The following is a 27883-nucleotide window of genomic DNA, read 5'->3' on the forward strand; positions in this document are numbered from 1 at the left end:
GTATGTGTATTGAGTATAAATACATAATATATGTATACATATTATATATACATGTGTCTGCATATTTACATACACACATGCATTTACATACACACACACATTCGTGTGTGGGTGTGGGTGTGGGTGTTTAAAGCAAAACAACCTAGGCTTGAAAAAAATAACTTTTCGGTAGAATGATCAATGCATGGTACATTTTTTTCTAAATGGTTGAATCTAATTATATTTCAAATCAAGACACTTCATTGTGTCAAACCTGCTCCAAGTTGCTCTCCCAAGCCTCTTCCCCTTTCCCTCTCCCCGTGTTTTTTTTTCTTTATTATGCACAAAGTGGTGAGACAGGAGAGCTAAAGGGGGTTCAGAGATCTTTTTTTTTTTACCATTTCTTTAATCCTTTATGCAAGTATTATACTAAAGATATACATTGTTTCATATTGTTTTGTCCTTAAAAAGGAAATATTTCTCCACAGTATGTCTTCCTAAAATGTGGCCAGAGGTGGGCCTCCCAGGTGGCGCAGTGGTTGAGTGCTGGGTTGCGAAGCTGCTCGCAGCCTTTGCAGCACCGGTTCGATCCCCGGCTGCTCCCCGGCCACTGGAGGAGGGTCCCACATGGCGCGCAGACCTCTCCTGCCGCCCGCTGCTCCCCTCAGCAGTGTACTTCGGTCCTTCTGCCTGCTCTGCTCCCCGCTCTGGCTCTGGTGAATTCTCTCACCCTCCCGCGCTTCTGACTGTACCCAGTGCATGTATAAACAAACAAACAAACAAATAAATAAATAAAATAAATAAATAAAAAACATGCCTCTATTAAAAAAAAAAAAAAAAAATGTGGCCAGAGGTGATTAAGGGTTAGGTTCTTTTTACTGTCCCTGCCATGAGAAGTCTTACTAATGGCTTATATTTTATCCAGCATTTGAAAGGTAGAAATAAAGTATTCCCTTCATGTTTTACTGGTATACTTTGAGAAGTAAAGTGATTTTTAAAAATAATTTTAAGATTTCTGAACTAAGAGAAATTGTAAAATTTAATGTGGTAAGGACAATGAACTAATAATTGCTTTATTTACCTGTTTAATTATCCCTTTAAACATTTTAGTAAACTATCATAGATATTTTTTGCAGGTCAGCTAATTTTGACAAAGGGTCACCTCATCTTCATAGACATAAGGTCCTTTCTAACAAAAGCCTAAGACAGTGTTAAAATTGAAACCAAAAGTAGCTTTGACTACTTTAAAGAATTTTTATTACAAAAACAAATTGAAGATTTTAAGTAATGTGTAATATGGCCAATAATAGCTTACTAGATTATAGTTATTTGTTCAGAAGTCTGCCATCATCATAAGGCCGCTGAGGATAACCGAACTTTATCCCCACAGACTATGCTTATGAATGCTTTCATCAAGGCAGATAGGAAGGAAGCAATCTATAACCACTACCCAAATATCCTTTCCTGCCTCTTCTATGAGTCTAACCAGAATCCAGAACTATTTGTTTGCTTTCAGTAAATGACTATGATATTCTTGGCAGGCAGGGAGTCTAATGCTCATTGGATTTTTGTAAAGAATTACATATAGGAAAAAGTTAAATGAGAACTAGGAATGGCATCCAAGTGTTGAGGGTAGTCAAAATCAATTTGTGTTAGTAGGAATGAGATATACAAACAGATTTAAGGTTCCTCTTTGGTTTTGTTAAAATTACTAGAGGTTGCTTCATTCTTAAGGTTATAACCTTAGTGGGAGTGCCAGAGCATCACTGATTTGTTCACCCAGAGGGAGCATCATTTTCTAAATTGTCACCTTATTGACTAGTGACAGACACACCATTTTAAGCTACAAAATGTGAAAATTTTAGCAAAAGAGAGAAAATCAATATGTAATCCCTGCATATTTTTCTATAGCTGTAGGTACTTTAACTAGTTTTTTTTTAATCTAATCAAATGAAGTGTCTTTCCAAATAGCAAATAGCATTAAAAGTAAAAGCTTGTGAGATTAAGAAATAGTATGACTTAATAAGTGCCAGCTGTATATTTGCACTGTGCTGGGGTTTTTGCATATACTAGTGAGGAGTTTTATGTATCCATATGGGATTGGTGGCATTATATTTTCAATTTTCAGAAAATGAAAATGTGATTTTTAAAAGATTAAATGATTTGCCCAAGGTCACTCTTTTAGGAAAAAGTAGAACCCAGGCATATGCTAATATAAATGGCTCTTTCTCCACAAGAGAATTAAAGGTCTAAAGAGACTAGTTATGTTTAAAATTAGCTCAGAGCCAAGCCCAGTCAGGTTTTCAACAAAGCATTTAACTAGTTTTCAAAAAGTAAAGGTATTATTTAAAAGTCATATCTCATTTTAGGTATAAAAAATGTTAATAGCTAGAAACACAAATATCACAGTAGCAAACATCATAGAGGAAGATTTGTTTTCCTCTTTCCCATCTGGAAATGCTCTGTGCAAGTAAGTAACAGGTAACAGTTCTCTGGAGAGAATTTGCCTGTAGTAATCTGTTGCAAAGGCTGTGAGTGATTGGCCCTCCAGAGCTTCCTGTGTTGTGATTTAAAGTGAGGAGGGTGGGGCCTGCCTGCTCAATCTGCCTGTGATTGGGCGACTAGGCTGCCGCTCATCCCCACCGGGACTGTGCTTTGGAGCACTGGGAAGTTACAGAGGCTCCTAGGCGTTTACCAAAATGTGACTGTCAGAGAGGGAAGTGCACATGAATTTGAAGACAGCATTAGAAAGCGTTCCGCCCACAATTTCGCTGTTCTCAGCGGCTCAGTTTTAACCGGACAAAATTAAGGTATGATCATTTTCTCTCTGTACAAAGGACTTTAAAGGAGGAGGAGTCAGAGATGTAAGTTCCTGTTTCGACAATAACTCTTTTGTGAGCGCCGAGATAATGAAAAATCGCTCTCTGTTTTTGCACCATGTGTTTAATGCTTCGGCATGTTGAGCCAGTTGCCCTCCCCCCCCTCCATTTATAGAATTTATAGAATTCAGTGGAATTCTTAATGGTGAATTTTAAAGATTCATTGGTGTAGATAAGAGAGCAGGAGGGTTTTTTTAAATTCTTTCTTGACCCATAAAATCCTAAATTTGTGCAGAAGGTAAGCTGTATGTGCAGTTACCTTTTCAGAAAGATTTCAGATGGGCATTTTGAATGTGGCCAGGGAAGTTTTGAAAAGCCCATCAAATTTTACCAATAATGAAATAACCTTCCAATCATTTGGTCTTCAAAAACAAAGAGACTTTTCTTTCTTATTTTGGAGGCAGCAGACATCTAAAACTGAGAAATGTTCTTTTATAATCAAATGAGCTCTTAGACTTGGAACCTTGGAGTCTGATTTTCAGGCTGGGAGCTAGTTCTTTCTCTTGATATATTGTTCTGTTCTTCTCAGTCTGTGGAGACAAATGAGAGCAAGAAGAGTGTGAGTGAGAGGGCAGTGCTTCTTTGGGGAATTTTGTCTCCATATGAACAGTTGCCTATGGAATTATTTTCTCTCTCCATGGGCAATTCGTTTGATGGAGCTGATATTCGGAGTTGGCGAGATCATTGGTTCTCATTTTTGTCTCCCAGCATACCTGACAATCCACTCATTTCAGTTAATAGCTCCCTAATGTGATGACTATCAAGGGGTGAGAAGGTGTGTGGGTACATGAAAGCTCTTTTCCACCATGCCTTGTGTGGTAACTGAAGGGATGCCTCCTTAGAGCCTGACATCTTGAGAGTTGTTGGACTGAATGCTTTTTTTTAACGATTTTTTATTTATGCATACAAGAACTGGGGTACAGGCCAGAGGTGTGGGGGTTGAAAGGGCCCACCAGAAACAGAGTGGGGAACAGAACAGGCAGATCAACTGAAATACACTGCTGAGGGGAGCAGCAGGCAAGACAGGCGAGATCTGCTGCGCCATGTGGGTAGCTCCCTGGCTGAGCGGGATCAAACTCATGCTGCAGTGGCTGCAGATAGCTTCATAGTGCTGTGCTCAATCCCTTGCACCACCAGGGAGGCCCTGGACTGAATGATCATTGCAGCTTCCCTCAACTCCCAGTTTATGGGACCTAAAAACAAAATGTTTGTTTATATCAGGGAAAAAAACTTAAATTCCAAAATAGTATTTATTCAGAACTCTTTTTTTTCCCCCCAAGGTATTTTTTTTTAAATAATAAATTTTATTTTTATATTCCCCCATACAATTGCAAACGCCCCATTCTGACCCCAATCCTTCCCCTCCCGCCCCCCACCCCCCAAAAAGTGTCTCTGGTTCATAGTTTTTTGTTGATTTTGATTTTCACTTTCTTATGTTCATTTTCCTGGTCCCTTATTTAAGTTTTCTAGATTCCTGCTATGAGTGAGACCATCTGGTATTTTTCTTTTTCTTTTTGGCTTATTTCACTGAGCATGATCCCTTCCAGCGCCATCCATGTTGCTGCAAATTGCATGTGTTTATCTTTTTTGAATGCTGAGTAATATTCCATGGTATATATGTACCACATCTTCTTGATCCAGTCATCTATTTTTGGGCATTTGGGCTGTTTCCAAAGCTTAGCTATTGTAAACAGTGCTGCTATAAACATAGGGGTGCAGGTGTTCTTTGGAATTGATGTTTCTGTGTCTCCCCCAAGGTATTTTTAAAGTACATTTAATGTGGTGTTTTTTGGGGAGGAGGAGATTAGAAAGTTATGTTACTTATCCATTATAAAACTTTCTTAATATAAAAAAATCATTAAAAAAAGGAAAACATACCTCCACCCATATATAATCCTTGCTAATATTTTGGAATATAATCTTTTTCTATGGATAAATATATATTTATAATCAATTAATTTTATGGAAACCTTTTTAAAAAGACATATTTTAATGGTGTGCAAGGAACACTTGAACTTGACCACATTACCAGCTAGCTGTGCTCTTGGAAAAAATCATTTAACCTTTATGATCCTCAATTTTCTCATCGATAAAATGGAAATGATTCCCATATCAGGTTATCATGAGCTTTAAATGAATACCATTCACATGAAAGCAACACAGGGCCTAGCACAAAATAAATGCAGATTGTTGCATTTTATTTTTCATTCTTCCTTATTTAGAAATATTGTTAAGGGTTATTATTTTCTTAAAAGGTTTAAAGAATTTATTGTTTTGTTTTGTTTTTCAATTCAGTGCCATATGAAGGCTCAGAAAAGGGGTAAAGAACAACAACTTGACATTATGAGCAAGCAGTACAAACAACTTGAAAGCCGCTTGGATGAGATTCTTTCTAGAATTGCTAAAGAAACTGAAGAGATTAAGGACCTTGAACAACAGCTTACTGAAGGTGAGAATTTAAGTGTGATTTAGGTAAATTAGTTTCAATGTTAATAAAAGACAACCTATACAGCCATTAATGCAGATATTAGCCGAATACTCTTCTGTTATTAGTGATTGTCTTTAATGAGGAAATATTTGCAGACTACCCAGAAGTGTTTAATAAAATTAAAACATTTAGTTCAGTTTTATTCTTTTGCTGTCCTAGTGAGCCAGGTTATTTAGGCAAGAAGTGGACGCATGATCATCATGAGCTCTTGCATTTGCCTTCATAAGCGAAGAATCATTGATATCAGGCTTTCAGTGTCTAGTTATAAGAAGAGAGTAAAAAGAATTTCAAACTCTACTTTTGCAGTGCAATTTTAAATTGTGGCATTGCCATAATAGTGGAGGCGAAAGATGGTTGGTGTAGTGGGGAGAGACTTGACTTGGTGTGAAAAGATCTCAGTCCCTATTTTGCCATTTTCAGCTGTTATTTATAACTAACAAGTTATTTCTTTCTATCTCTACCATTAGTTGTCAGAAAGATTAAATGAGATAGTGTTCATAAAGTGCCTGATATATCGTAGGTACCCAAATATGGTAATCTTTTAATTTAATTTTTTTTATTTTTAGTCTTCACGTTGCACATTTATACTACAGTCCTGAATTAGTCTTGCATGTTGACTGGTTTTGTTTTGTGTATCTTAGCAGCAAGAATTCAGTTTTGCTGCACATTTCCATTATTTTATTTGCAAATTGCTACTTTAAAACTTTTTGCAGTATGAATTAAGCATTTTCTAAACAATGCCCACTGACTATACTATACTATTTCTGTTGTGTTGTCTAATACTCCTATGGGTAATAGAAGAAAAAATTTTATCTTAAAAAAGGAAAATGAGGGCCTCCCTGGTGGCACAAGGGGTAAAGCACTGCACTATGAAGCAATCCACAGCCTCTGCAGCACGAGTTTGATCCCCGGCCGGCCAGGGAGCAACCCACATGGCGAAGCAGACCTCTCCTGCCTCGCCCGCTGCTCCCCTCAGCAGTGTGTTTCAGTCAGTCTGTTCTGTTCCCCACTCTGTCTCTGGTGAATCCTCTCATCCCCCGCATCTCTGGCCTGTACCCCAGCTCTTGTATGCATAAATAAATAAATCTTTTAGAAAAAAAGGGGAAAATGAGACAAGACATAATTGAAAGCCTCAAATTTCATTCTTAGAAAGTAATATCTAAAGAAACTAAATGCAGTCTTTATTTCGTTATCTTGAAAGTACTTTCTTATATACATTATTACCTTCCTTTCCCCCAATTTGCTTAGGCCAGATAGCAGCAAATGAAGCCCTGAAAAAGGATTTAGAAGGTGTTATCAGTGGGTTACAAGAATACCTGGGGACTGTCAAAGGCCAGGCAACTCAGGCCCAGAATGAGTGCAGAAAGTTACAGGACGAAAGAGAGACATTGCTGCAGAGACTGACTGAAGTCGAACAGGAGAGGGACCAACTTGAAATAGTTGCCCTGGATGCAGAAAATATGAGGAAGGTATGATTTGCTTCTTCTTGCCTCTTTTCCTTAGCCTTAGAATCAGATGGTGCCCAAATTAAGTTAGCTAAGGAGATAGCAAGGTGCATTGATGTGCCAAAAGTATTAGTGGCTTTTTGGTGTTTTTTTCTTTTGCTTTCATTATAATATACTTGGAATCATTATTTTTTCCATTAGGAAAAGGAAGGTCATTTTGAATAAATTTCTATCCCTGAAAGGTATTGTTATCTAAAAACTCCAAAGAATGAAATAGGCAAATGTTGTATTAAATGTTCAGATTTTATTATTTGTGCAGCAAAATTAAGCACAACCTAATTTGCTTTATCGTTATTACACAGTAGTGTAAATTATACCTTAGGGTATCTGATTTGTTGCCATTTACTTGGAGATTTCACTTGCTCTATTTTAGTTTTTGGCATACTTGTCATGCTAGAGAACCCAGATTCCCAAACCTCATCCTCAGTAGGGCTGACTTTGGAAATTTGAATTAATATCTTTTAATATTTTGAAACTTCTCAGGGATATCAAAATATCAAAAGTAATATTTAATACCATGTACTCACAACTCAACTTAAGAAATAGAACATTGAAGATGTATTTGAATCCCTCTGCACACCCCCTTCTAGAGGTAACAAAGTCCTGAATATGGCTTTTAATTATATACACTATGACAGCCTTTTATATAAATCCTAAACTTAAGTAAAACAATACTTTTTTTTTTAAGAGCTGTACATCTCTTAAAAATAAGAATTTTTTTCCTACATTGTGATACCTTTATTATACCTAGAAATGTTAACTCTAATACCTGTATCATATTCAAAATTCCCTTATTGCACCAAGATGTTGAGTCAGGGTTTTATTTTCCCACCTAGATACACATAGCCTTCAGCTTCGTCATACTGTTAATGAGCATTTTATTTACAGTACTCAGGATCCTTATAATGACTTGCAAATGCTTACAGCAGAGTGTGCGTTCTGTAGTTAAACATGCACTGAATCCCTCCAGGAGCTCGCAGAGCTAGAAAGTGCCCTCCAGGAGCAGCATGAGGTGAACGCATCCCTACAGCAGACCCAGGGAGATCTCAGTGCCTATGAGGCTGAGCTAGAAGCTCAACTAAAAATAAGGGATGCAGAAGCCCACCAGCTCAAGGAAGACTTGGAAAAACTTACAAGACTCAGCCAGGTAAGTAGGAGCATAAATCTGTCTAGAGACCAACTAGCATGTGGCCTTAACTCATCAGCTTTAATTTAATGTAAATTTAAACTTTTTTTTTTAAAGATTTATTTTTATTTTATGCATACAAGAGCTGGGGTACAGGCCAGAGGTGTGGAGGATGAAACGATTCACCAGAGACAGAGTGGGGAACAGAACAGGCACATCAACCAAAGTACATTGCTGAGGGGAGCAGCGGGCGAGTCAGGAGAGGTCTGCTGTGCCATGTGGGTTGCTCCCTGGCCAGCCAGGGATTGAGTGTCTGGGGAGCAAATTTGCGCTGCAGAGGCTGTGGATAGCTTCACAGGCTGTGTCTTAACCCCTTGCGCCACCAGGGAGGCCCAGTTTAAACTCTTAAATATAATGTATATGGAGTTATAGAAAGAGTTCATTTTTGGAATCGGATATTTACCCCTTGAGAGCATGGCTAATCAGTTCCGAAATCCGGACCTCTAAATACCTTCTCATGTGTAGAATGGATTATGGTAAAGATAGTGATAATGATCATAGAAGCATCTTGTAGTTGGTATTCAATAAATTCTCGTTTTTCTTTCTGAAAACAACTTAAAGAGAGCTCTTTTAAGTTGATGTTAAATTTTATTTTGCTACTTTATATTTTAGTTGGGTGAAATATCCACTAGTTCAAATTATACTTGCAAATTAGAAAATTAATTATTTATTCAGTATTTATTTGCCACTGAAGGTCTGGAGTTGTGTATGCTGCAGTGGACAGCACAGTCATAGTCACTGTCCTTGTGAAGTTGAGAATCTACAAGGTGAAGCAGGTGTATGAGAAAAGTAGGGTGGTCAGGGAAGACTGTCTGACAGGGAGGATTCAGTCAAGACTTGAAGTGTGAGTAGGATTTGGATGTACAGAAGGACGAAGGATGAAAACGGCAAGGGTAAGGGATGAATACTCTAGGCTTCTCTGTGTGGGAGCCAGCACAGTGCATTGGAAGTGCCGAAGTATGCCTCCAGTGTCCCAGGAACAAGGAGAGGAGTAGGAAAAGACAGAGAGAAATAAACACAGAGAGGCAGTGAGAGGTTAATTATAGTACATTCTATCAGATTGCAAATGCAATTTTATTTAGCTATCAGCCAAATGGGCTGTATCTTCCTCCAGGAAACATACCCAGATGTTCCCCCTCTGCCTGCTGAAAGTGCGGGTTGAAGACTCCAATTTCGTTTCCCTGAAGCTTGTGCTTTGTCAAAACGCTTTGTCAGGTGTATGATGATCATCTGTTTAGATGGTCTGTCTCCCCTTCTAGACTCTGCGCACAGCATATGCCCAGATTGTAGGTGCCTAGCCTGTAAGAGGGGTCAGTATGTACATAGTGGATGAAAGTGAAATAAATTAGAGAGTTTGAATCCTGGGGACACATGTAGAGTAGCATTCATGTGATTGGAAAAGGAAATAAAAATAGGTTTAGCTTACTATAGTAATTATGATCATTTGTATTCCTGTATTTCCGAGATATTAAATGACAGTTTGCTAATTGTCAGGATTATATTTATCCAGATTGTCAAATTTTACAAATCTATAGTTGATAAAAGTACAGAAAATAGGCTAGGGGAAAGCAATTAAAATAATAGTAGACATATATCTTTAAATAACAGTAAGTACAATTTCTAGATGGCATCTCAAATAAATTCTCCTCTTAAAGGTTTTTAAGCCCGCCTTTACTAGCCCAAAATGCATTGTCCTTTATACTTCCATTATCCTTTGTCTTTTCTCATGAATCTTGACAAAATTATTAAAACAGCCTGGTCTTTTCACAAATCCACTGAGTAGTAAAAGGGACACTTTCTTCCTCATCAGCAGGACTGCCAGGACTGGTCCTCAGACCGCATAGACCATCACAGCTGAGATTTTCAATTATCTGCATTTTCATAGGCACACCAAGAGATTTTGATGCAGGTATTTGAGGGCCTTCATTTGAGAAACACAGTCTTAGGGGAAAAAGAGCAATAATTGTTGGTTCACTCACAGAGCTTTTAAAAGTAGGTACTGGGGCCTCCCTGGTGGCGTAGGGGGTTAAGTCTCAACACTATCAAGTTGTCACCAGCCACTGCAATGTGAGTTTGATCCCCGGCCAGGGAGCTGACGCACATGGCACAGCAGACCTCTCCTGTCTCGCCTGCTGCTCCCCTCAGCAGTGTATTTCAGTAGATCTGCCTTTTCTGCTCCCCACTCTCTCTCTGGTAAATCCTTTTACCTCTCCCCTGCATCTCTGGCTTATACCCCAGTTCTTGTATGCATAAATAAATACAAATAAATCTTTATAAATAAAAGTAGGGGGACCCACCCCTGGTGATTCTGATTTGGTCTTTCTACGATGAGCTGATTCTAACTCTTCCCTAAGTGTTCATTTCAGGAAGCATGTGAAAAATTACCTCAGGCTTTTAAAATCTGGCACACAAACATAATACTGAGTCATAAACCATAGTATGTAATTTTATTTATGCCTTTTTATATCATGTATCACTATTTGATGTTTTCATATCATTGCTTCCAATGGCAATAGTTAGAACAGTCAGCCCTTCAAGCAGAACTTGAGAAGGAAAAGCAAGCCCTCCAGAATGCCCTCGGAGAAGCCCAGCTCTCAGAAGAAAAGGAGCAAGAAAACAGTGAGCTCCGCATGCAACTTAAGCAGCTGCAGGTAGAGACTTGTTTGTTCAGAATATATTCTTACATAGGACACTCAAAGTGTCCTTTGTTTTAAATCAAACACCTAACCAATTCTAACATGTAGCAAGCAACCTGAATTATTAGAAAAAGGGAATTCTGAGGGGAACAGTGCCATAGTCTCTGTTCCCTTGTGAGCCCATATTGTAAGATCATTACTATGCATATCTTTTGTGTTGTTATGATGTTGCAGAGATGGAGGCGGTGTTGATAGTAAGGAGAGAAAACTTTGTAAACGCATGGGTGAAAGTTAACACCTTCCATTTCTCCTAGCAGCAGATTTGTCACCAGACTCAGCTGAAAGGATCCGATTGGTGCATTCTTCTTCCACTGAAATATCTTTGTGATTATCCAGGAATTTAACTAGAGTGGGTTACAGTAGAGCTTCTTAACTGTAAACAGTTATCACAACCCCCTTTCCAGAGGGGATGTTACCAAAAATGCAGTCCTTTTACATTTGTGGGGTCTTCTTTAGCAGAATATTTTTACAGCTATTGTCACAATAATTTGCCCAACAAATGGCAAGAGAAGCAGATGGACATGATTTTCCAGATAATTAAACTTTCTCAAAGAGGGCAGATGGCTGAACAAGCACCTGGGTCAAGGCTCCAAATCTGCAAGCTCTGGAGCCACTGGGCAGACAGATGGCAGCTGTTACACTTCACTGGAGATGAAAGGGCAGGGTGGCTGTGGTTTGGGAAAAGATTTCCCAAAAATTGTTCTCCAGCGTTCTCTCTGCTTCTCTGCTCTCCTGCTTCTTCTGGTGTCCCCGTGACACCACCCTTAAAAGCCCATTCTTAGCCCAGGTGAATCCCATCTATAGATGCCCACACCCTACTCCAGGTGCCCGCCATCAGGCATGCATTCAGGGCCGCAAATTTCTGTCATCTATCCTAATGGCGGGAGGGCAGAAAAGCCTGATACTTTTTACCTTACCCTACACACCCCTAAATATATCAGTATACGGGGCCTCCCTGGTGGCTCAGGTGGTAAAGCGCAGCGCAGTAAAGCTGTCCGCAGCCTCTGCAGTGCCGGTTCGATCCCCACCAGCCGCGGAGCAACCCACATAGCGAGGCAGACCTCTCCTGTCTCGCCCACTGCTCCCCTCAGCAGTATATTTCAGTCAGTTTGCCTGTTCTGTTCCCCACTCTGTCTCTGGTGAATCCTCTCACTCTCCCGCACATCTGGCCTGTACCCCAGTTCTTGTATAAATAAATCAATCTTAAATAAAATAAAATAAATATATCAGTATACATAACCAAAGGAAAAGGATTAAAATACTTCTACAGGGATCTTCTCCTTTAAGACAGAAACTGAACTTGGCTTCCAGAATAGTGACCTGTGAGCAGTCCTGTGAGACTGCTTAGCTGGAACTGGACTTCACGTGACCGCCTGACTGGCTGAGATCACACACAGCTAAACTCACTTTACATTTATTTGTTGGAAATCACATCTTCGTTGTGAACCAAATCCTACTAACACTTGCTCAATCAAGGAGGCAGCCTGCTAGGAACCAGAATAGCTTTCACTGATTCAAGGACTTCACAGATCCCTCATCTCCCCTTCCTTCCTTCCTCCTAGCATTGCATTTGACTGGAGTCCCCAGGCCTGAGCTGACATGTGTTTACAGGTCGAGCTCCTGCACAGACTTCCTGTACTGAATCTTGGTATAAATGTTGGAGAGAGTGAGTTTGTTTTGTATCTAGTGAGTGGATGGGCTGGTTTTGGTCCCTCATCTGAGGCCAGATAGATAATAGTGCAAATATGGGCAGCTGAGCATAGTGGGCAGAGAGTGTACATAGGTTAGCGATTCCAAATGGGACACCACTTAAAAACATTCATTGCAACTCTGATTTCTCCATATTAGTTCATAATGTTATAGCTCCCTTGAAGTCAATTAGTCATCCAGGTAGACCGTAGGTATCTAAGTGCATACAGTCAATAGCTTAGGATGTGGAACTATTTTTCTTCACAATTTAGGAAAATTTTCACAGTTTCTTTTTACTTGAAGCGCTGTGTGAATTTAATTCTTGGGTTTAGGTATGTTCCTTTGTTATATCTTCCTTTGTTTGAAAACATGCTGGTTATAACATATACTGCCACAGAGAATTAGAACTTACTAGGAAAACTTGAGTAGCAAATGTTCCATTTTTCGGTGGATTCACAGATGGAGCAAAACATAATAAGGAAGTGATTTTGGTTTGTTTTTTTTTTTGACTTTGATGCCTGGTTATGTCTTTTGTAACTTTAGTTTGGTCAATAAATTGGTCACCTATTGTCAGCCCAAGTGGAAAAGCTTTTGAAAAATTGGTAAAGGAAGTTAAATAAAACTACCATATGACAGATAATGCTGGCTATATGTATATGTGGGTGTATTTTTAATTTTGTTTTAGTAACTTTTATCCCCCCACTTCATCCCCTCCATAGGATGACAATAAACTGTTAAAACAGCAACTTAAAGATTTCCAGAATCATCTTAACCATGTAATTGATGGTTTGATTCGTCCAGAAGAAGTAGCAGCTCGTGTGGATGAACTGAGAAGAAAACTGAAATCAGGAGCAGGAGAAATAAGGTAAGGGGAATCAAGCACCCTGAGTAGAGAGTGGGGTGAGTTGTAAATGTTAGGGTCAGTGATGAACTTACCTTCCCAAGTGTGTGTTTGTTTCCTTACACCCGCCCTTATACCACTGTGACCCTTTCTCCCTTCCCCTCCTCCCACCCTCCTCTTCAGAACCTTGCTTCATTTATTAATATCTGCTAGTTTTTATAAGTATTTTGTTTTATTGAACTGCCTGCTATGTAAATGTCTCATGTTCGTCCTTGTCATTTTGACTTGCTTTACTGCATGTAATTCTGTCAATCTCATTCCATTTTGCACTTAGGAAATGCTCACTGAGTTGCTATGTCGCCAGCATATTTGTACCCAGCATCAAAAATAAAATGCCATGTTACCATTTTTTTTGCCCCTTACCAGAATCCATAGTCCTTCAGATGTCTTAGGGAAGAGTCTTGCTGATTTGCAAAAACAACTCAGTGAAATCCTTGCACGCTCCCAGTGGGAAAGAGAGGAAGCACAAGTGAGAGAAAGAAAACTGCAAGAAGAAATGGCTCTGCAACAAGAGAAACTGGCATCTGGACAAGAAGAGTTCAGGCAGGCCTGCGAGCGAGCTCTGGAAGCAAGAGTAAGAAAAGGGCAAGAGGCAGCTAGAGGGAAGCATTTGGCAAATATTCGTGTTTTTCAGCAAATTACAATGCTCTCTTTATCATGTAAATAAAGTATAATTATTGTTATTTTTACTTATAACTAGTCAAGCTGGGTATGACTAAAATTCATCTCTGAAAATGTTTACTGATGTCAAAGTTAGGCCTCTATGAGTTTTCCTAGTTTTGGAAACATGCAGGTATATCACACCATATTGCTGGAGTATATTGTGTGATGCCAGAATCTGATTTTTTGGTACAATTATTTCAGTGATGAGGCAAATACTAAAATGGATGCTAGGGAACATTCAAGATAAAGCCATCTCCCATGGTTCATTAGTATAAAATTTCATCATGCTCCTTAGTCAAATGAATTTCCTAAAAAGTTTTTATTTTGCTCAAAAACCATCTTTGAAACTTGATTTCCCCACAGATTAATTTTGATAAGAGACAACATGAAGCAAGAATCCAGCAGTTGGAAAATGAAATTCACTATTTGCAAGAAAATCTAAAAAGTATGGAGGAAATCCAAGGCCTTACAGATCTCCAACTTCAGGAAGCTGATGAAGAGAAGGAGAGAATTCTGGCCCAGCTCCAAGAATTAGAAAAAAAGGTTGGGAAAACTAGAAGAGTGATATGCGTGGGTCCTTGCTGCTGAGGTCCTTTCCCTGGCTGCATTGCCGGCCCGGATGTGAACCTGACCTGGGGAAAACCTGACTGCGTGTCATCAAATCTAGGGGCTGAGGCCAGGAGGTCGTTGGAGGTAGAAACGAGACCTGGGGATGTAAGTAGTGACCTCAGAGTTGCTGGATGGCACTTAAACGCTATGAACATGTTTTTTCCTAGCCCACCGGAACATCTCTGTGGAAAATTACTTTGAACCCTTCATCTTCTTTTCTAATACCTACCCTGACCTGTCCTTGAATTTCTCCATTCCACCTCAGCCAGCTACTCCCATGGTCCACATCCTAGACCTTGTCCAATTCAGAGATTGTGTGTTTCTGCCCCCTCTGAAATCTTAAACTGAAACATTCCATTCTGATCATAAACTCTTATCTGCTAGTACCCTCATACTGTTTGACAATTTTCACACTATTGAGAATTTCAGTGCATTAGGCTCTACCTTTTCTGTCAAGTCTTCCTGTTTTTATGTTTCTCCTTGTCCAAGTTAAATTTCAACTTAAAGTCTGCCACAATTATCAATTTTTTTGCAAATATGTATGTTCAAATCCCTTGTCCTTTTCTCCTATCTTATTTCTGACACTTTTCACTCTTCACACGACCCCCTCTCCCTTCTCCCAGCCTCAGTGAATGACTCACTTCATACTTCACTGAAAACCCATCAGTCAGAACCCATCAGTCCAAGTCCCATGGAGTCAGCTTCCAAAAGGCACTAGGCTTGGCACAGGGCAGGTGGCAGTGAACAGAATCCCTGCTCTCATGGAGTTGCGATCATAACTCATTGCTACCAAATGACTCATATGTTTAATGTTTCTTTTCTTTTAGAAGAAATATGAAGATGCCAAATCTCAAGAGCAGTTCCTTGGTTTGAATAAAGAACTGAAGAAACTAAAGAAAGCTGTAGCTGCCTCTGATAAGCTGGCCACAGCTGAGCTCACCATTGCCAAAGACCAGCTGAAGTCCCTTCATGGAACAGTTGTGAAAATTAACCAGGAGCGAGTGGAGGTGAGTCACATGTACAGAATTAGTTTCACCAGTGCTGCTGTCATGAAAAACATAGCAACTTGCATTACTGACTTCTCATAGAAGTTAGCTATTTTATAAACCACTGTACATTTGTCTGTTTCTCTTCGCATCTGAAGGTTAGATTTCCCCCAGCCCAGCCCCACCAGGGTCCTTTATTCTGTGGAGTTGTGCAGGGACCCATCAAATGAAGCATACATACCTCTCTCAAGGTGCAGGATCTGCCTGGGGAAGTAGCAGTCTATGCACACCTGAACAGAGGTCTTTGACCCTCCTGAACCTCAAACTTTTCATCTTGTGCAGTCAGATGATAATATGTCCCCTCCTCGAATGTTAATGACTGCTGGGATAAGTCTGTTTTAATCTTTATAAGGTGCGGATGCTAATAGAGCACAGGAGAGGAAATGATGAGCGTCCGGAGAGATGCCAGTCACAGAAGACTGTAGAACCACTCAGAAAAAATTAGCCTCCTGATCTTTCTGATGCAGCACCCTGCCCAGTTGGCCACCACAGAGGGGTAGAGCAGGCGGCCACGTGGTGGGGACAGCACAGGTGTCCTGTCCCCTCTTGGTGCTACCTCTTAAGGGATTTCAGGCAGGCAATATGAAGGAAACAAAAGAACCTGTCTGACAGGAAGGAAGAATGAGAGGACAACCTTGATAGCAGGGCGCCTTTCTCCCACCTCTGTCCCAACAGGAAATGCAAGAAACAGAGTGGTTCAGCAGAAAGGCAGCACAGGCGGCCAGGGATCTGACACGAGCAGAAGCGGAGATTGAACTCCTACAGAATCTTCTCAGGGAAAAGGAGGAACAGGTCAGTGCTAGTGCCCTCCTCTTTACTGGGTCCTGATGAGTTCCTGAAAGACTGAATTACTGTAGGCAATGGGTCAAAGAATTTGAAGTGCAACCAGTCGTTACTCAATACTCTATTCCTCTGCTGTGTTCCAGGCACAGTGTAGTTTAAATATGAGGAATAATCCCAAGTACATCTGGGAAAGAATATTTATTAGTGATTTTGTGTGTGGTTTTTCAATAGTTTCGAATTGAGATGGAGAAAGTAGACGTTGGCACTGGAGGAACAGACTCACAGGTGCTAGAAATTGAAAAGATGAATGAAACAATGACGAGACAAAGGACAGAGATTGCAAGGCTGCGGAATTTACTGGACCTCACCGGGACTGGTAAGGTATTAGGCTTTGATTTAGGTAGTGGTTTTGTAGTTATTCTAAAATCAAATCATGCTATTTGGCTTTTACTTTTAACAAACCTATTTAACTGTTATAGATCACTTCCATGCTTGATTTATGTAACTGTGATAACCAGCAGGATATGTTGATCCTCTTTAAGTGTTAGAAAAAACTTGTCACCAACAGGTGGGGTGAAAATCGGTTTTGCAGAACTGATAAAACTCATTAGCTCTCGCTGGAATCACTTTTGTATCTAGAGACAGAGGAAGTAGATGATTTCATGCTCAGCTTCATAGAAAGGCTTTCTTTTACAGATAACAAAGGAAGCTTCGAAAACATTCTGGAAGAAATTGCAGAACTCCGGCGGGAAGTTTCTTACCAGAATGACTACATCAGCAGCATGGCAGATCCTTTCAAAAGACGAGGCTATTGGTATTTTATGCCGCCACCATCATCATCAAAAGTAGGAAGTCTGTGGTGCTGGGAATGTCTGTTGAATTTTCTTGAAGAAAGTGTGACAGTGTTCCCTTCCCCAATTTTGTGAGCAGTTGTCAAGAACAGCTTCTCTATGCTAAGCCACATGTTGAGGTTTTTAAGGGTGTTTCATATTTGAGGTGAAAAGAGACCCATCCCTGGGAAGATGGCTCTGGCCTGTTTGGGCTCAGGTGGCATGTTGTTGAATGAGGATGCCATGAGGGGAGCAGCCTGGACAGCTTGTTGAAAATAGGTGTGGAATTGTACAGAGGCTCAGACAGAAAACAGGCACCTGGACTTCACTTCATTTGAACAGATGCTCGTTCAGTCCAGAATGGAGAGCAGGTTTAGTCCCCGCTCTCAAATACCTCATGGGACACATATGCCGATGTCATTGCAAAATAGTGACATGCGTGTGACAACTGACTTGACCTGTGTGCTTTAGTGAGAAGGGAAAAGGATTCCTGTCCTGGGGGAGTTGAGGAGGGAAAGCTTCATGAGCACTTGGTGCGCCTCAAGAATTGGGCCTTTAGGTGGGAGGAAGCAGTTTGTGTGGAAGAGGTGAGTTGCTTTAGCATTGGCATGGAGCCTGATGGGGCTGGAGAGCTGGATGGGAACAGTGAAGGTGAAGCTAGAAAAGTAGATTGGGGTCATGTCTTTTTTTAAAAGAACCTCAGAATCCTTCCACCTGATTAGGTAGGCCTTGGACAACTGAGGTCATGTAATAAGATCAGGACTGTAGTTAGGAAAAATAATTGGCTGAGTGTAGACACTGGACTTGTGGCAAGTGAATGTTCTGTGTTACTTTTGAACTCATTCAGGTGAAGAATAGAAGAAACCGGGACTAGAGCATTGGAGCTGGAGCAAAGGGGGTGGGATTGAGGGATGGGCCAGACTTGGTGCCTGAGTGTGGGAAGAGGAGAGACCTGTGACTAACACTCATGCAAAGCAGTGGGTCTGAGTGACATCCTGTTAGAATCAACAGAGGAACAGCAGTCAGGGAAAAGCATTTCCTACACCCCAAAGAATAGAATCTGAAATCCTTCTCCAAAAATCTAAAAGAAAGTCAATATTTTTGGCACAGTGGGGTGGAGGTAGAAGCTGTAGGTTACAGCAAAACATTGTAAGCCTGAGCTGGGTGAGGGTTTGGGGGACAGACCTACAGAGTGGAAGGAGGTGGCAAGGAGCAGAGTAGAGCTTTACCACCACACCAGCTCCCAGGTCATGGGAAACGGATATCCCCAGATTCCCTTGAAGTTCACTGCATTCCTTTGCTCCATCGCGGACAAGGTCAGAGAAGGGAACCCACTGGGAAAGATGGGCCTGAGGTGAGGCTGGCTCGATTAGGGAGAACTTGCATTCCCTTCTCACTCATGGGAAGCTGCAGCATAAAATTAACCCAGGCAAGGGAGCAGATTACATGCTTTTCCCATTTCAGTGTAGTCAAGGACTTGTTACTTTTAGAACTTCATACCTAAACACAGGAGAGGAGAGGAATGTTATGAAGTAACAATTTCTGAAGTCATCAGTAGACATCTGTTTGGGTCTGTTGCTTTCACCACATTTCACACCTTGCACTTTCACAGGGCAGTGTGATGTGGCCCAGCCATGGCACACAATCCACCCCTCTGCTTGCCTCCCTCATGCTGCCATGTCAGCTAAGTTCACCTGCCTTAAGAGGGACAGAAATAAACTAAACCTTGTGTCCGGGGCTGCAGCTTACAGGGCCATGTAATCATGTCTCACTTCTGTCTGTGAAAAATGAGAATTACAACATATTTTAAAAAATCAGTTCTCTCTTAGCTTTGCAGTAGATTTTGACATTTCTTTCTATTTGTAATCAGTGTTCAGCCATCTTTCATTTTAGGTTTCCAGCCACAGTTCCCAAGCCACCAAGGACTCTGGAGTTGGCCTAAAGTATGCAGCCTCAACTCCTGCTGAGAAAACACACCCCGAGCAGCAGGATGGCAAGGAAGGCAGTGGGCCGCCCCCTGCCCTAGGATACTGGGTTTATTCTCCCATCAGGAGTGGGTTACGTAAATCATTTTCAAATAAAGGTAAATCATATAAGGGAAGTAGCTTTTCTCTTGCCTATGTAATCACCTTATTGGTTCCCTGATAGTCATAAGACACAGTCTGAGCTCCTTAGCCTGCTTTGCAAGGCCCACTGTGGTCTGGTTGTGGCCAGTGACCTCTTGTCTCACCTCTCAGAGGTGAGACTGCTCATGTCAGCATAGCCAGCTGGTTAAGATACTCACTGCATGCTTTGTTCCTCCATGTTTTAAACCTTGTCTTTGAAATGTTCTCCTTTCCTCTCTCAATCCTATTCCTACTCATCTTTCAACAAGTCCCAGAGCCTTGAACAACATGCCTTCTACGGAATCTTCCTCCAGCCTGCCTCACCCAGGCGGGCGGACCGTTGCTTTGTGCTCCCAGAGTATGGCATCCTTGTATCCTGGCATGAAATAGCTTTACTGAAACGAAGTGTTATAGGGCTGTCTTCTAAAGCTCGGGGGCATGTGTGTGAGAGAGAGAGAAAGAGACAGACACCTGGGTAAATCCTACTTATGTTATCCTAGGCAAATTCTTTCACTGCTCTGGCACTGATATCTGTGAAATGGGCATCTGAGAATTTGTTCATTCAGGAGCTACTTACCGAGTGCTGCCATGTGCGAGGGTCTGTCACCATGATGAGCATAGCTCCTGCCTAGAGGAGAATCAGCAGCAAGCAGCACCTTAGGAGAATGCTGTGTTTCACGGCCGTGGTAAATGCCGAGAACTGGCTCTCATGGCACGTGTCTGTTACTCTTCTCTGTAGCATGAAGCAGGTACCTGAATGATGCAAAAGGAAGGGAGGGAAGAAGGAAGGCATAAGGAAAACCTCAAGTGTCAGCCACTAAAGATAATCTAATCCTCACTTCAGAACTGCTTTTTACCATTTTTTCAGATTTTTATTCTCATATCTCTAGTATCTTGGCCTAAGTGCTGCAGTCCTTTACTAACTTGTTTATTGAGAAAGCCATGGGAGTAAAGCACTCTGCTTTCTTCTTCCCAACATGCAGACAGTGGAGGAGACAGCCAGGAGGAGAGTGAGCTGGAAGACCAAGAGGACCGCACCTTTGTGCCCCCCTCCGGGTACATGGTATACACTGTGTTTCCTGATGGGTCTCCCGTCCCCCAAGGCATGGCCCTATATGCACCACCTCCACCCTTGCCCAACAATAGCCATCCTCTCACTCCTGGCACTGTTGTGTATGGCCCGCCACCTGCTGGGACACCCATCGTGTATGGGCCTCCACCCCCCAACTTCTCCGTCCCCTTCATCCCCGTGGGCGTGCTGCATTGCAATGTTCCGGAGCACCATGACTTAGTAAGTACAACGTGGGAGACCCCTGTTTACTCTGTGTTCATAACTGAATAAGATTATATACTTAGTAGTTGACCTGTTTATGAATAAGTGACATCCCAAAGTATGTTTGATAGCTGATTTTGGAACCGAGCAAGCATTCCCTCATTAAAATATTATTCTGGACAGTCATTTGGATAACAGACCAGTCTACAAACCTGATTTAACCTCTTACAACAAAAATGCTTTTAGTATTACCCATGGTTATTGACAAGTACTGTGTTAATGTGCATGTGTAAGTATGTCACATGCTTGTGCCTGTAGCTGTGCACATCTGTGTAAGGTCTGTGTGTGTCCACATGCGTCACATGTGTGTGAGCAGCTTACAGCAAGGTTTTGGTGGGGATAATCCTCTGGGTGGTGGGATTCATTGAATATTCCTTCTTTTTGTAGTTTTATATATGTATATTGTATGTACAACTCATAGTCTGTTTTTCTTGTGTAATGTTATAAGAATTTCCCCATCATTTTATAAATGTTTTAAAACTATTTTAATGGCACAGTACTTTTTTATTTGTAGGCACGATAGCCAACTTAACTGTATAAATTTTTACTGTATTTCATACTCTTTTTTCAGGCTAGATTCTGAAAAGTGAGCACTAGATTACCATGCATTTCCAGGGTCAGAATAGCAGATACATTATCTTGTCAGTCTTCAGTGTACTTGGTACTTAATAATATTCTAGCAACTCCACGTTTGATTATCTCTCAAGCTAGTTCTTTTACCTCTACCAGTACTTAGCCTTTTCTGTAATTTCCCAGAAACACCTTTATAACTCCATATGTTATTTCTTCAGCCCAGTTCTTTCTCCTTTCATTTGTTCTTCAAAACTCAGGCAAAACACCTCTTGGGACAGCCTGTCCCCACACTCCCCTCTCACATACCCCAATGGGGAGAGATCCCCGTGGCTGCCTCTCCTGCCAGATGCTCCACCTGAAGGCAGAGATTATCCTCAAGAGGTGCTTGGTGAATGGTTATAACCATAGTTGGACTGAGGAAAAAGATAAAAGCTCTGTTAGTCCAACAGTTTTATCTGTGGTGTGTGAAAAAAATTCATTTGACTTAATTTTTCTCTTCATACTGAAGTCTTAGAAGCTGCCACTGTTTTCACATCACAGATACCACTTCATCAACTTTTGGCAGGAAGGAAAGGAAACATTGGTGTTTCACTATTGCATTTTTTTCCTTTTCAGGAGAATGAAGTTTCAAGATTAGAAGATATAATGCAGCATTTAAAGTCTAAGAAACAGGAGCGGTGGAAGAGCACATCCAGGCAGCATTCTGAGAAAGAAATAGAAGAACTGCATGATAATATTGACATTCTTTTGCAAGAAAAGAAGGACTTAGAGCATGAAGTAGAAGAATTACAGATAACCATCCAGAAACATCATCAGCGAAAGTAATTATTCGTCATTTTGTAATTCAGATAAATATGAGTTTGTTAAGATAACCTGTATCAGTATTGTCCAATAGAACTTTCTGTGATCTTGGCAGTGTTTTAGATCTATACTGTCCAAAATAGTAGTCATTAGCCTCATGTGGCTAGCAAAGCTCTTGAAATGTGACTAGTGGAGCTGAGGGACATACTTTAACTTAATAGTCACATGGTGATTGCCAGACTGATTAGTGCAAGTCTGAATTCTCTTGACCAGTAATCCAAATCAGCTCATGTAGTCCCTCGTGGAGAATGACAGCCATCCCCTCTCCCAAGTTTCCTAGCTACAAACATATCAGAGTTCTTCAGCTCCTCCTCTTCCCTCACTCCTCCAGGCATTTAGTTGCCTCCAAGTCCTACTGACTATACATAAAGGGCACTTGTCCCCTTCTTCCACTCCCACTGCCCTGGTCTTTAATCAGTCTCTTCCCAGGTCATTGTAATAGCTTTTGCACTGACCTTCCATGTCTAGTCTCTTTCACTTCATTCTACTCTGGACATGGCCACTAATCTGACCATGCCTCTCCCATATGACTCAATCCCATTATATAATACATTGTCCTTCAGGAGCTGAACCCTGCCTGTGTTTATCCTTCTCGTGCCCACACAGTGTTTGTCCTGGTGCTGCTTGCTTCTCTGTGGTTTCTCTGAGCATCATATTTTTTCCTGCCTTCCCACCTTTGCACATGCTGTCCTCGCCCTCAGATGCCTTTCTCTGCCTAACTCCAGTGTGTCTGGATGAAGGTCAGGGATCCTCTCTTACACGAGGTGTTTCTCATTCCCTGCTCCCACAGTTGAGGCTGACAGCCTTGAGCATGGTACTCCTCACACCATGTCGTGAGGCGCCTAGGAGTCAGCAGTGGGCCTCCCCTCTATGCTCCCGCCGCCTGCACAGGGCCTATTAACCAGGGCAGCATCTGCTGCCTGGGTCAGTTGTATAGGAGCTCATTTTCTGCAGTAGCTTGTAAAATATGACGGCTCCCTAGTTTTTGTCGTCTAGGCAAGACTGGTCCAGGCACCAGGGTTGGAGGGAAACCTGTGGTGGACACAGGTCTTTTAATAAATGTGTGTATGATTTTTTTCTAGAGACTTCATTGATGGAAATTATGAGACTCTTATGAATGAACTAGAAATAGAAAAGTCTCTCAAACACCATGAAGATGTTGTTGATGAAATTGAGTGCATTGAGAAGACCCTTCTGAAGCGCCGAGCAGAGCTCAGGGAAGCTGACCGACTCCTGGCAGAGGCTGAGAGTGAACTCTCAAGCATCAAAGAGAAGGTGTGTTCTGTTGTGGTTTGGGGTGAGACATAGCTTACTGCCTTCAACATGAAGGATTAGAAAGAAAACATGAGAAGAGCAGTCATCTATATCAGACAGCTGGTCTCCAGGCTGGATTCTGCTGGGAGCTGGGAGAATTGGGGTCAGTCTTAAGTCCCTGAGCTTTGCTTTCCTTATTTATAAGTATCTGTAAGTACCTAGGCTGTACAGTGTGAATTAAATGAAGCTCCCAGAGTCTTATAATTCTTAATACACCTCATGTCTTCTCCTGTGTCTTTTTAAAATTATTTGGGCTCTAAGATTTGTATTTATTAAATAGATCGCTGTTTTAGTCTTATAAAGCAATAAGGGGCCTCACAAGATTCCTACTCTTTCTTTGTTCTCCAGGTTCAGTGCTATAAAGTCAAATAACTTTTTGGTTTAAGGTAGTATTTAGACTAAAACACAGAAGGAAGTTGGGCAAGAAGAGGAGGTACCATTTGTTGAGCCCCCATTATGGCTACATGTTGTCTGTTTTATAAATACCACTTTATTTAATCTGTAAGACAGTTATTAGCCCTTCACAGATAAAGCCCAGAGAGGCTGGAAATGCACCCAGGATCACACAGCTATAGTTCTGCCTCACCAAGAGAGCTTTTTAATTAGATGAGAATTCCAGGATGAAAACATCCCTTACCCACAGAACTTCTCAAGAACTACTATTTGTACATTGTTGCTTTTCCATGGACTGATTTTTAAGTTTTTAGAACTCTATTACCTAGGAGCTGAGATGGATGGTTTATTAAATTCTGTGAGCAGTGGCCTTTGATAAGGATGGAAAAGCATTCTTGACTCTTTTCAGGTGGTCGGTTCCTTCTGTCACATGTTAGATCACTGTGTAAGAAAGTAACTGTGAGCAGAACTAAGGAAGAATTTATCACTGGTCTGTAAAAGAAAATCAGTGAAACTGATAAGAGGAAGAGGGAGTAAGTGACCAAAGCTAATAAGCTCTTCCCCCTTCATCCTCCCAAAATGGCTCTGGTAAGGAGGAAATGAAGGGAGAAAGTGCTGCCTTTGTGAGGAATGTGTCAGATGCATTAACATCTGACTTAGGAGAGGAAAAACTGCTTAGCAGCATGGCCTTCTGGAGTTAATAGTGAGTTCTGTCTAATAACATTGCTGATGAAATTAATGGAAATGCACAATCTGAAATGGAAAGAAGTATGGCAAAATATCTAGCTCTTCAGATACCTACCAGCCCTTCTGCATCCACAGGATCCTTTAGTATATTAGCTTAACATACAGCACTTCTGATTTTAGTGCAAGTGCAGATCTTGATTTTTTTGACTGAAGGTGAATCACTGCTCAACCAAGTGCCAACCAAACTCTATTTTTGGACCTTGGATGACATTGTTTAAACCTCTTATTTCATATTTCAGACAGAAAAAGAAACCAACTTGTTGGGAAAAAAAACAACAACAACCTGTTTTTGCCAAATCTCACATAGGAATATTTTGAAATGTTTCAAAAGTATTTATTATTTGTGTTTATCAGCCATAATGAATTAATTATCATTTCAGATTAATGAAGTTTTTTTAAACTTGATAACATCTACGGTATAAACAAGAACCCCTATGGGGAGGAAATACTGCTAAAATCACTTTATTGTCTCTTACTTGGATATTTTTATTTTATTTTTTTTTAAGACTTGTCTTTATTTATTACAAGAACCAGGGTACAGGCCAGATGTGCGGGAGGGTGACAGGATTCACCAGAGACAGAGTGGGGAACAGAACAGGCAGACTGACAAAATACATGGCAGAGGGGAGCAGCGGGCAAGACAGGAGAGGTCTGCTTCACCATGTGGGATTCTCGCCAGCCGGCTGGGATTGAACCCGCTCTGCAGAGGCTGCGGACAGCTTCACAGTGCAGCGCTGAACCACCTGTGCCACCAGGGAGGCCCTGGATATTTTTAGATGAAAAAAATGACGTGTAATTATAGATTCGACAATAATAGTGTCACAGATTATTTTTAAAATAAGTCATCCATTGTCTCACCACCCTCAAATGATTTTTATTTTTGTATTGCCCTCCAATCATTGAAACAGATACAGTTTCACATGGTTGTTCTTCTAATGCTTTTATCATTTTAAGTTGTTTTTTTTTTTTCAGCCAACTTACTATCGTTAACATTCTTCCACATTTAAGGTTATACCGTATTCCATTGTGTTGATGCATTATCACTGACTGAATCTATTATTTGTCAAGTTCCTTTATTATTTCATTATACAGTCGGCATTGTTGTATAGTTGTTCCTTTCTTCTGAATTCTTTTCTGAGAATTAAGAGTCAAAGTGAATGAACATTTTTATAAGTCTCTGTATTGCCTTATTGTTTTCCATGAATTGTGCTAGTTTATACTACCAGTAGCTGTGTGTAGGTATTGTAATTGAATTGCTTTTAATGACAATTTCTCTTCTAGACAAAAACTGCTGTTGAAAAGTTCACTGATGCCAAGAGAAATTTATTACAAGCTGAGTCAGATGCTGAGGAGTTAGAAAGGAGAGCTCAGGAAACTGCTATTAACCTTGTCAAAGCTGATCAACAGCTCAGGTAGGTGGAATCCCTAAGTCATTGATGTGTTCAATGAGATGAATGAAACGTTTGCCTCTAAGGGATAGTAATTGCTTTATGACAAATAATGCATGTTAAGTCTGAGGGGCTGAGGGGAAATAAAGTGTGTGTTTTAGATTGCTCCAGGCTGACACAAAAGACTTGGAGCAGCACAAAATCAATCAAGAAGAAATCTTGAAAGAAATAAACAAAGTTGTTGCAGCAAAAGACTCAGACTTCCAATGTTTAAACAAGAAGAAGGAAAAACTGACAGAAGAGTAAGTCGTCTCCTGTGGGGCTGCAAAGGGCTTGTGCTGGGAGACAGTGCTCGGGGGTCAGTGTCCCTTCGGGTCTGCTCTAGCGATGCTCATGCTTTCTAGATTGCAGAAGCTGCAAAAAGATATTGAGGCTGCAGAACGCAGTGAGGACCACCACCTGCAGGTCCTTAAGGAATCTGAGACCCTCCTGCAGGCCAAGAGAGCAGAGCTGGAAAAGCTGAAAAGCCAGGTACGGCAGTCAGTGCCTTATGTACCCCTCATGCCACTTTGAAACCCACATTCATAGGATGATTATCAAAAGTAGTACATGTTTGTTTCTGGAAGTCTGAAAAATAACACCCCAAAATGTAAAGCATCCACAAGGCAATACCACAGTGGTTAAGGGTAAAGTCCAATTCAAATTTGAATCCCATACAATACAGTAAAAGAAGTGAGTCTCAGGAAGGACAGACTCTGAAGTCGTTTATGTTAAATATGTTTATGGATGCTGAGTTTGTGTTTTCAGTGTATACCAGTACAGAAGTGGTCATCTGGTAATGGGGGTTATGAGAATTTTCTATTTTCTTCCTTTGGCATGTATATATTTTTCTGTAAACAATTGTTTTTGTCCTTAAAATTGTAAGTAATTTGTAATTTACAGAATGAATAAAGTTTTAAAATCCTTGCTTAACTTCACAAATGCGTTAAGGTGTAGATAAGAAAGTTCTTTGAAAAACCACAACCATTATTCTTGTTCTTTAGCTTTGACTTATGTGATTTTACATATGTGAGTTCAAGGTCTCAATTAAGCATCTCATTCCTGTACTCTCAGTGGGGCCTGTCTGATTTGCTGCTAAGATAATCAGAATTAGACTAGCTCCTAATTTCTCCCCTCTCCCCCATGCCTTTTGCTGGACTAAATATTCTCTCTCTTAGCACTGAATCTACATGGCATTTGTCAAGCTTTACAATCTTCCCTTTTTGTTACTGCAGGTGACAGGCCAGCAGCAGGAGATGGCTGCCTTGGACAGGCAGTTAGGACATAAGCGGGAGGAGCTGCATCTACTGCAGGGAAGCATGGTCCAGGCCAAAGCTGACCTCCAGGAAGCTCTGCAGCTGGGAGAAACTGAAGTAGCTGAGAAGTGCAATCACATTAGGGTATGTTTTCCATGAGGTTCTCCTAAGAGTCATAGCGTTGTGCTGTAGATTTATTTTGAGATATCTTTATTACTTCTTCCTGAAATGCATATATAAATCCCTAAATCTTAACTCCACTGTAGCATCACTTTGATGGTGTGTTATGTGTCCATGCTGGCACAGCTGTGTATGACTGCCCCAGGTTTTCTGAATCTGCCCAACGTTTTCCTGTCTCTGTGTCTGTCTCATGCTATTTCTTCTCCAGAAACTCCCTTTCCCCCACCACTAGCCAGATCCTACCCATTTTTCATGCCCAGCTTCAGGCCACTAAGACAACTTCCCTGACATTTCCTTTGCCCTAGAATGTGTCTCTCTCTACTGAGTGTGATAGCACTCTGTTCTTTTCCTGGGGCATCTTAGCCCTTCGTGCCTCATTTCCCAGCAAGATGCTAGGTACCCTGAGGGCCGGAGAGGGGGGGTAAATTAAACCTTTTTTT

The 27883-nt window shown here is 41.0% G+C and overlaps 1 protein-coding gene across 3 annotated transcripts in view; it reads left to right on the plus strand.

Annotated features, from left to right (window-relative positions):
- Window positions 1-27883, plus strand: part of CNTRL (centriolin) — a 75633-nt gene that overhangs the window by 33348 nt on the left and 14402 nt on the right. For 2 of the 3 annotated variants that reach the window (XM_037495317.2, XM_037495315.2), the window contains exons 13-31: window positions 5154-5307; window positions 6595-6815; window positions 7822-7998; window positions 10554-10688; window positions 13142-13287; window positions 13690-13897; window positions 14350-14529; window positions 15423-15602; window positions 16317-16433; window positions 16656-16800; window positions 17121-17269; window positions 19148-19337; window positions 20343-20650; window positions 21881-22086; window positions 23209-23401; window positions 25862-25992; window positions 26130-26270; window positions 26373-26499; window positions 27243-27407. In XM_037495317.2, the coding sequence (XP_037351214.1) occupies window positions 5154-5307; window positions 6595-6815; window positions 7822-7998; window positions 10554-10688; window positions 13142-13287; window positions 13690-13897; window positions 14350-14529; window positions 15423-15602; window positions 16317-16433; window positions 16656-16800; window positions 17121-17269; window positions 19148-19337; window positions 20343-20650; window positions 21881-22086; window positions 23209-23401; window positions 25862-25992; window positions 26130-26270; window positions 26373-26499; window positions 27243-27407 (3273 nt within the window). Of the gene's footprint in view, window positions 1-2635; window positions 2790-5153; window positions 5308-6594; window positions 6816-7821; window positions 7999-10553; window positions 10689-13141; window positions 13288-13689; window positions 13898-14349; window positions 14530-15422; window positions 15603-16316; window positions 16434-16655; window positions 16801-17120; window positions 17270-19147; window positions 19338-20342; window positions 20651-21880; window positions 22087-23208; window positions 23402-25861; window positions 25993-26129; window positions 26271-26372; window positions 26500-27242; window positions 27408-27883 lie in introns of those variants that run through there. The other variant, XM_037495318.2, reaches the window with a different exon arrangement.

The sequence above is a fragment of the Talpa occidentalis genome, unplaced genomic scaffold (genome assembly GCF_014898055.3).
Source record: "Talpa occidentalis isolate TD23 unplaced genomic scaffold, MPIMG_talOcc4v2.1 talOcc4.7, whole genome shotgun sequence".
Lineage (NCBI taxonomy): Eukaryota > Metazoa > Chordata > Mammalia > Eulipotyphla > Talpidae > Talpa > Talpa occidentalis.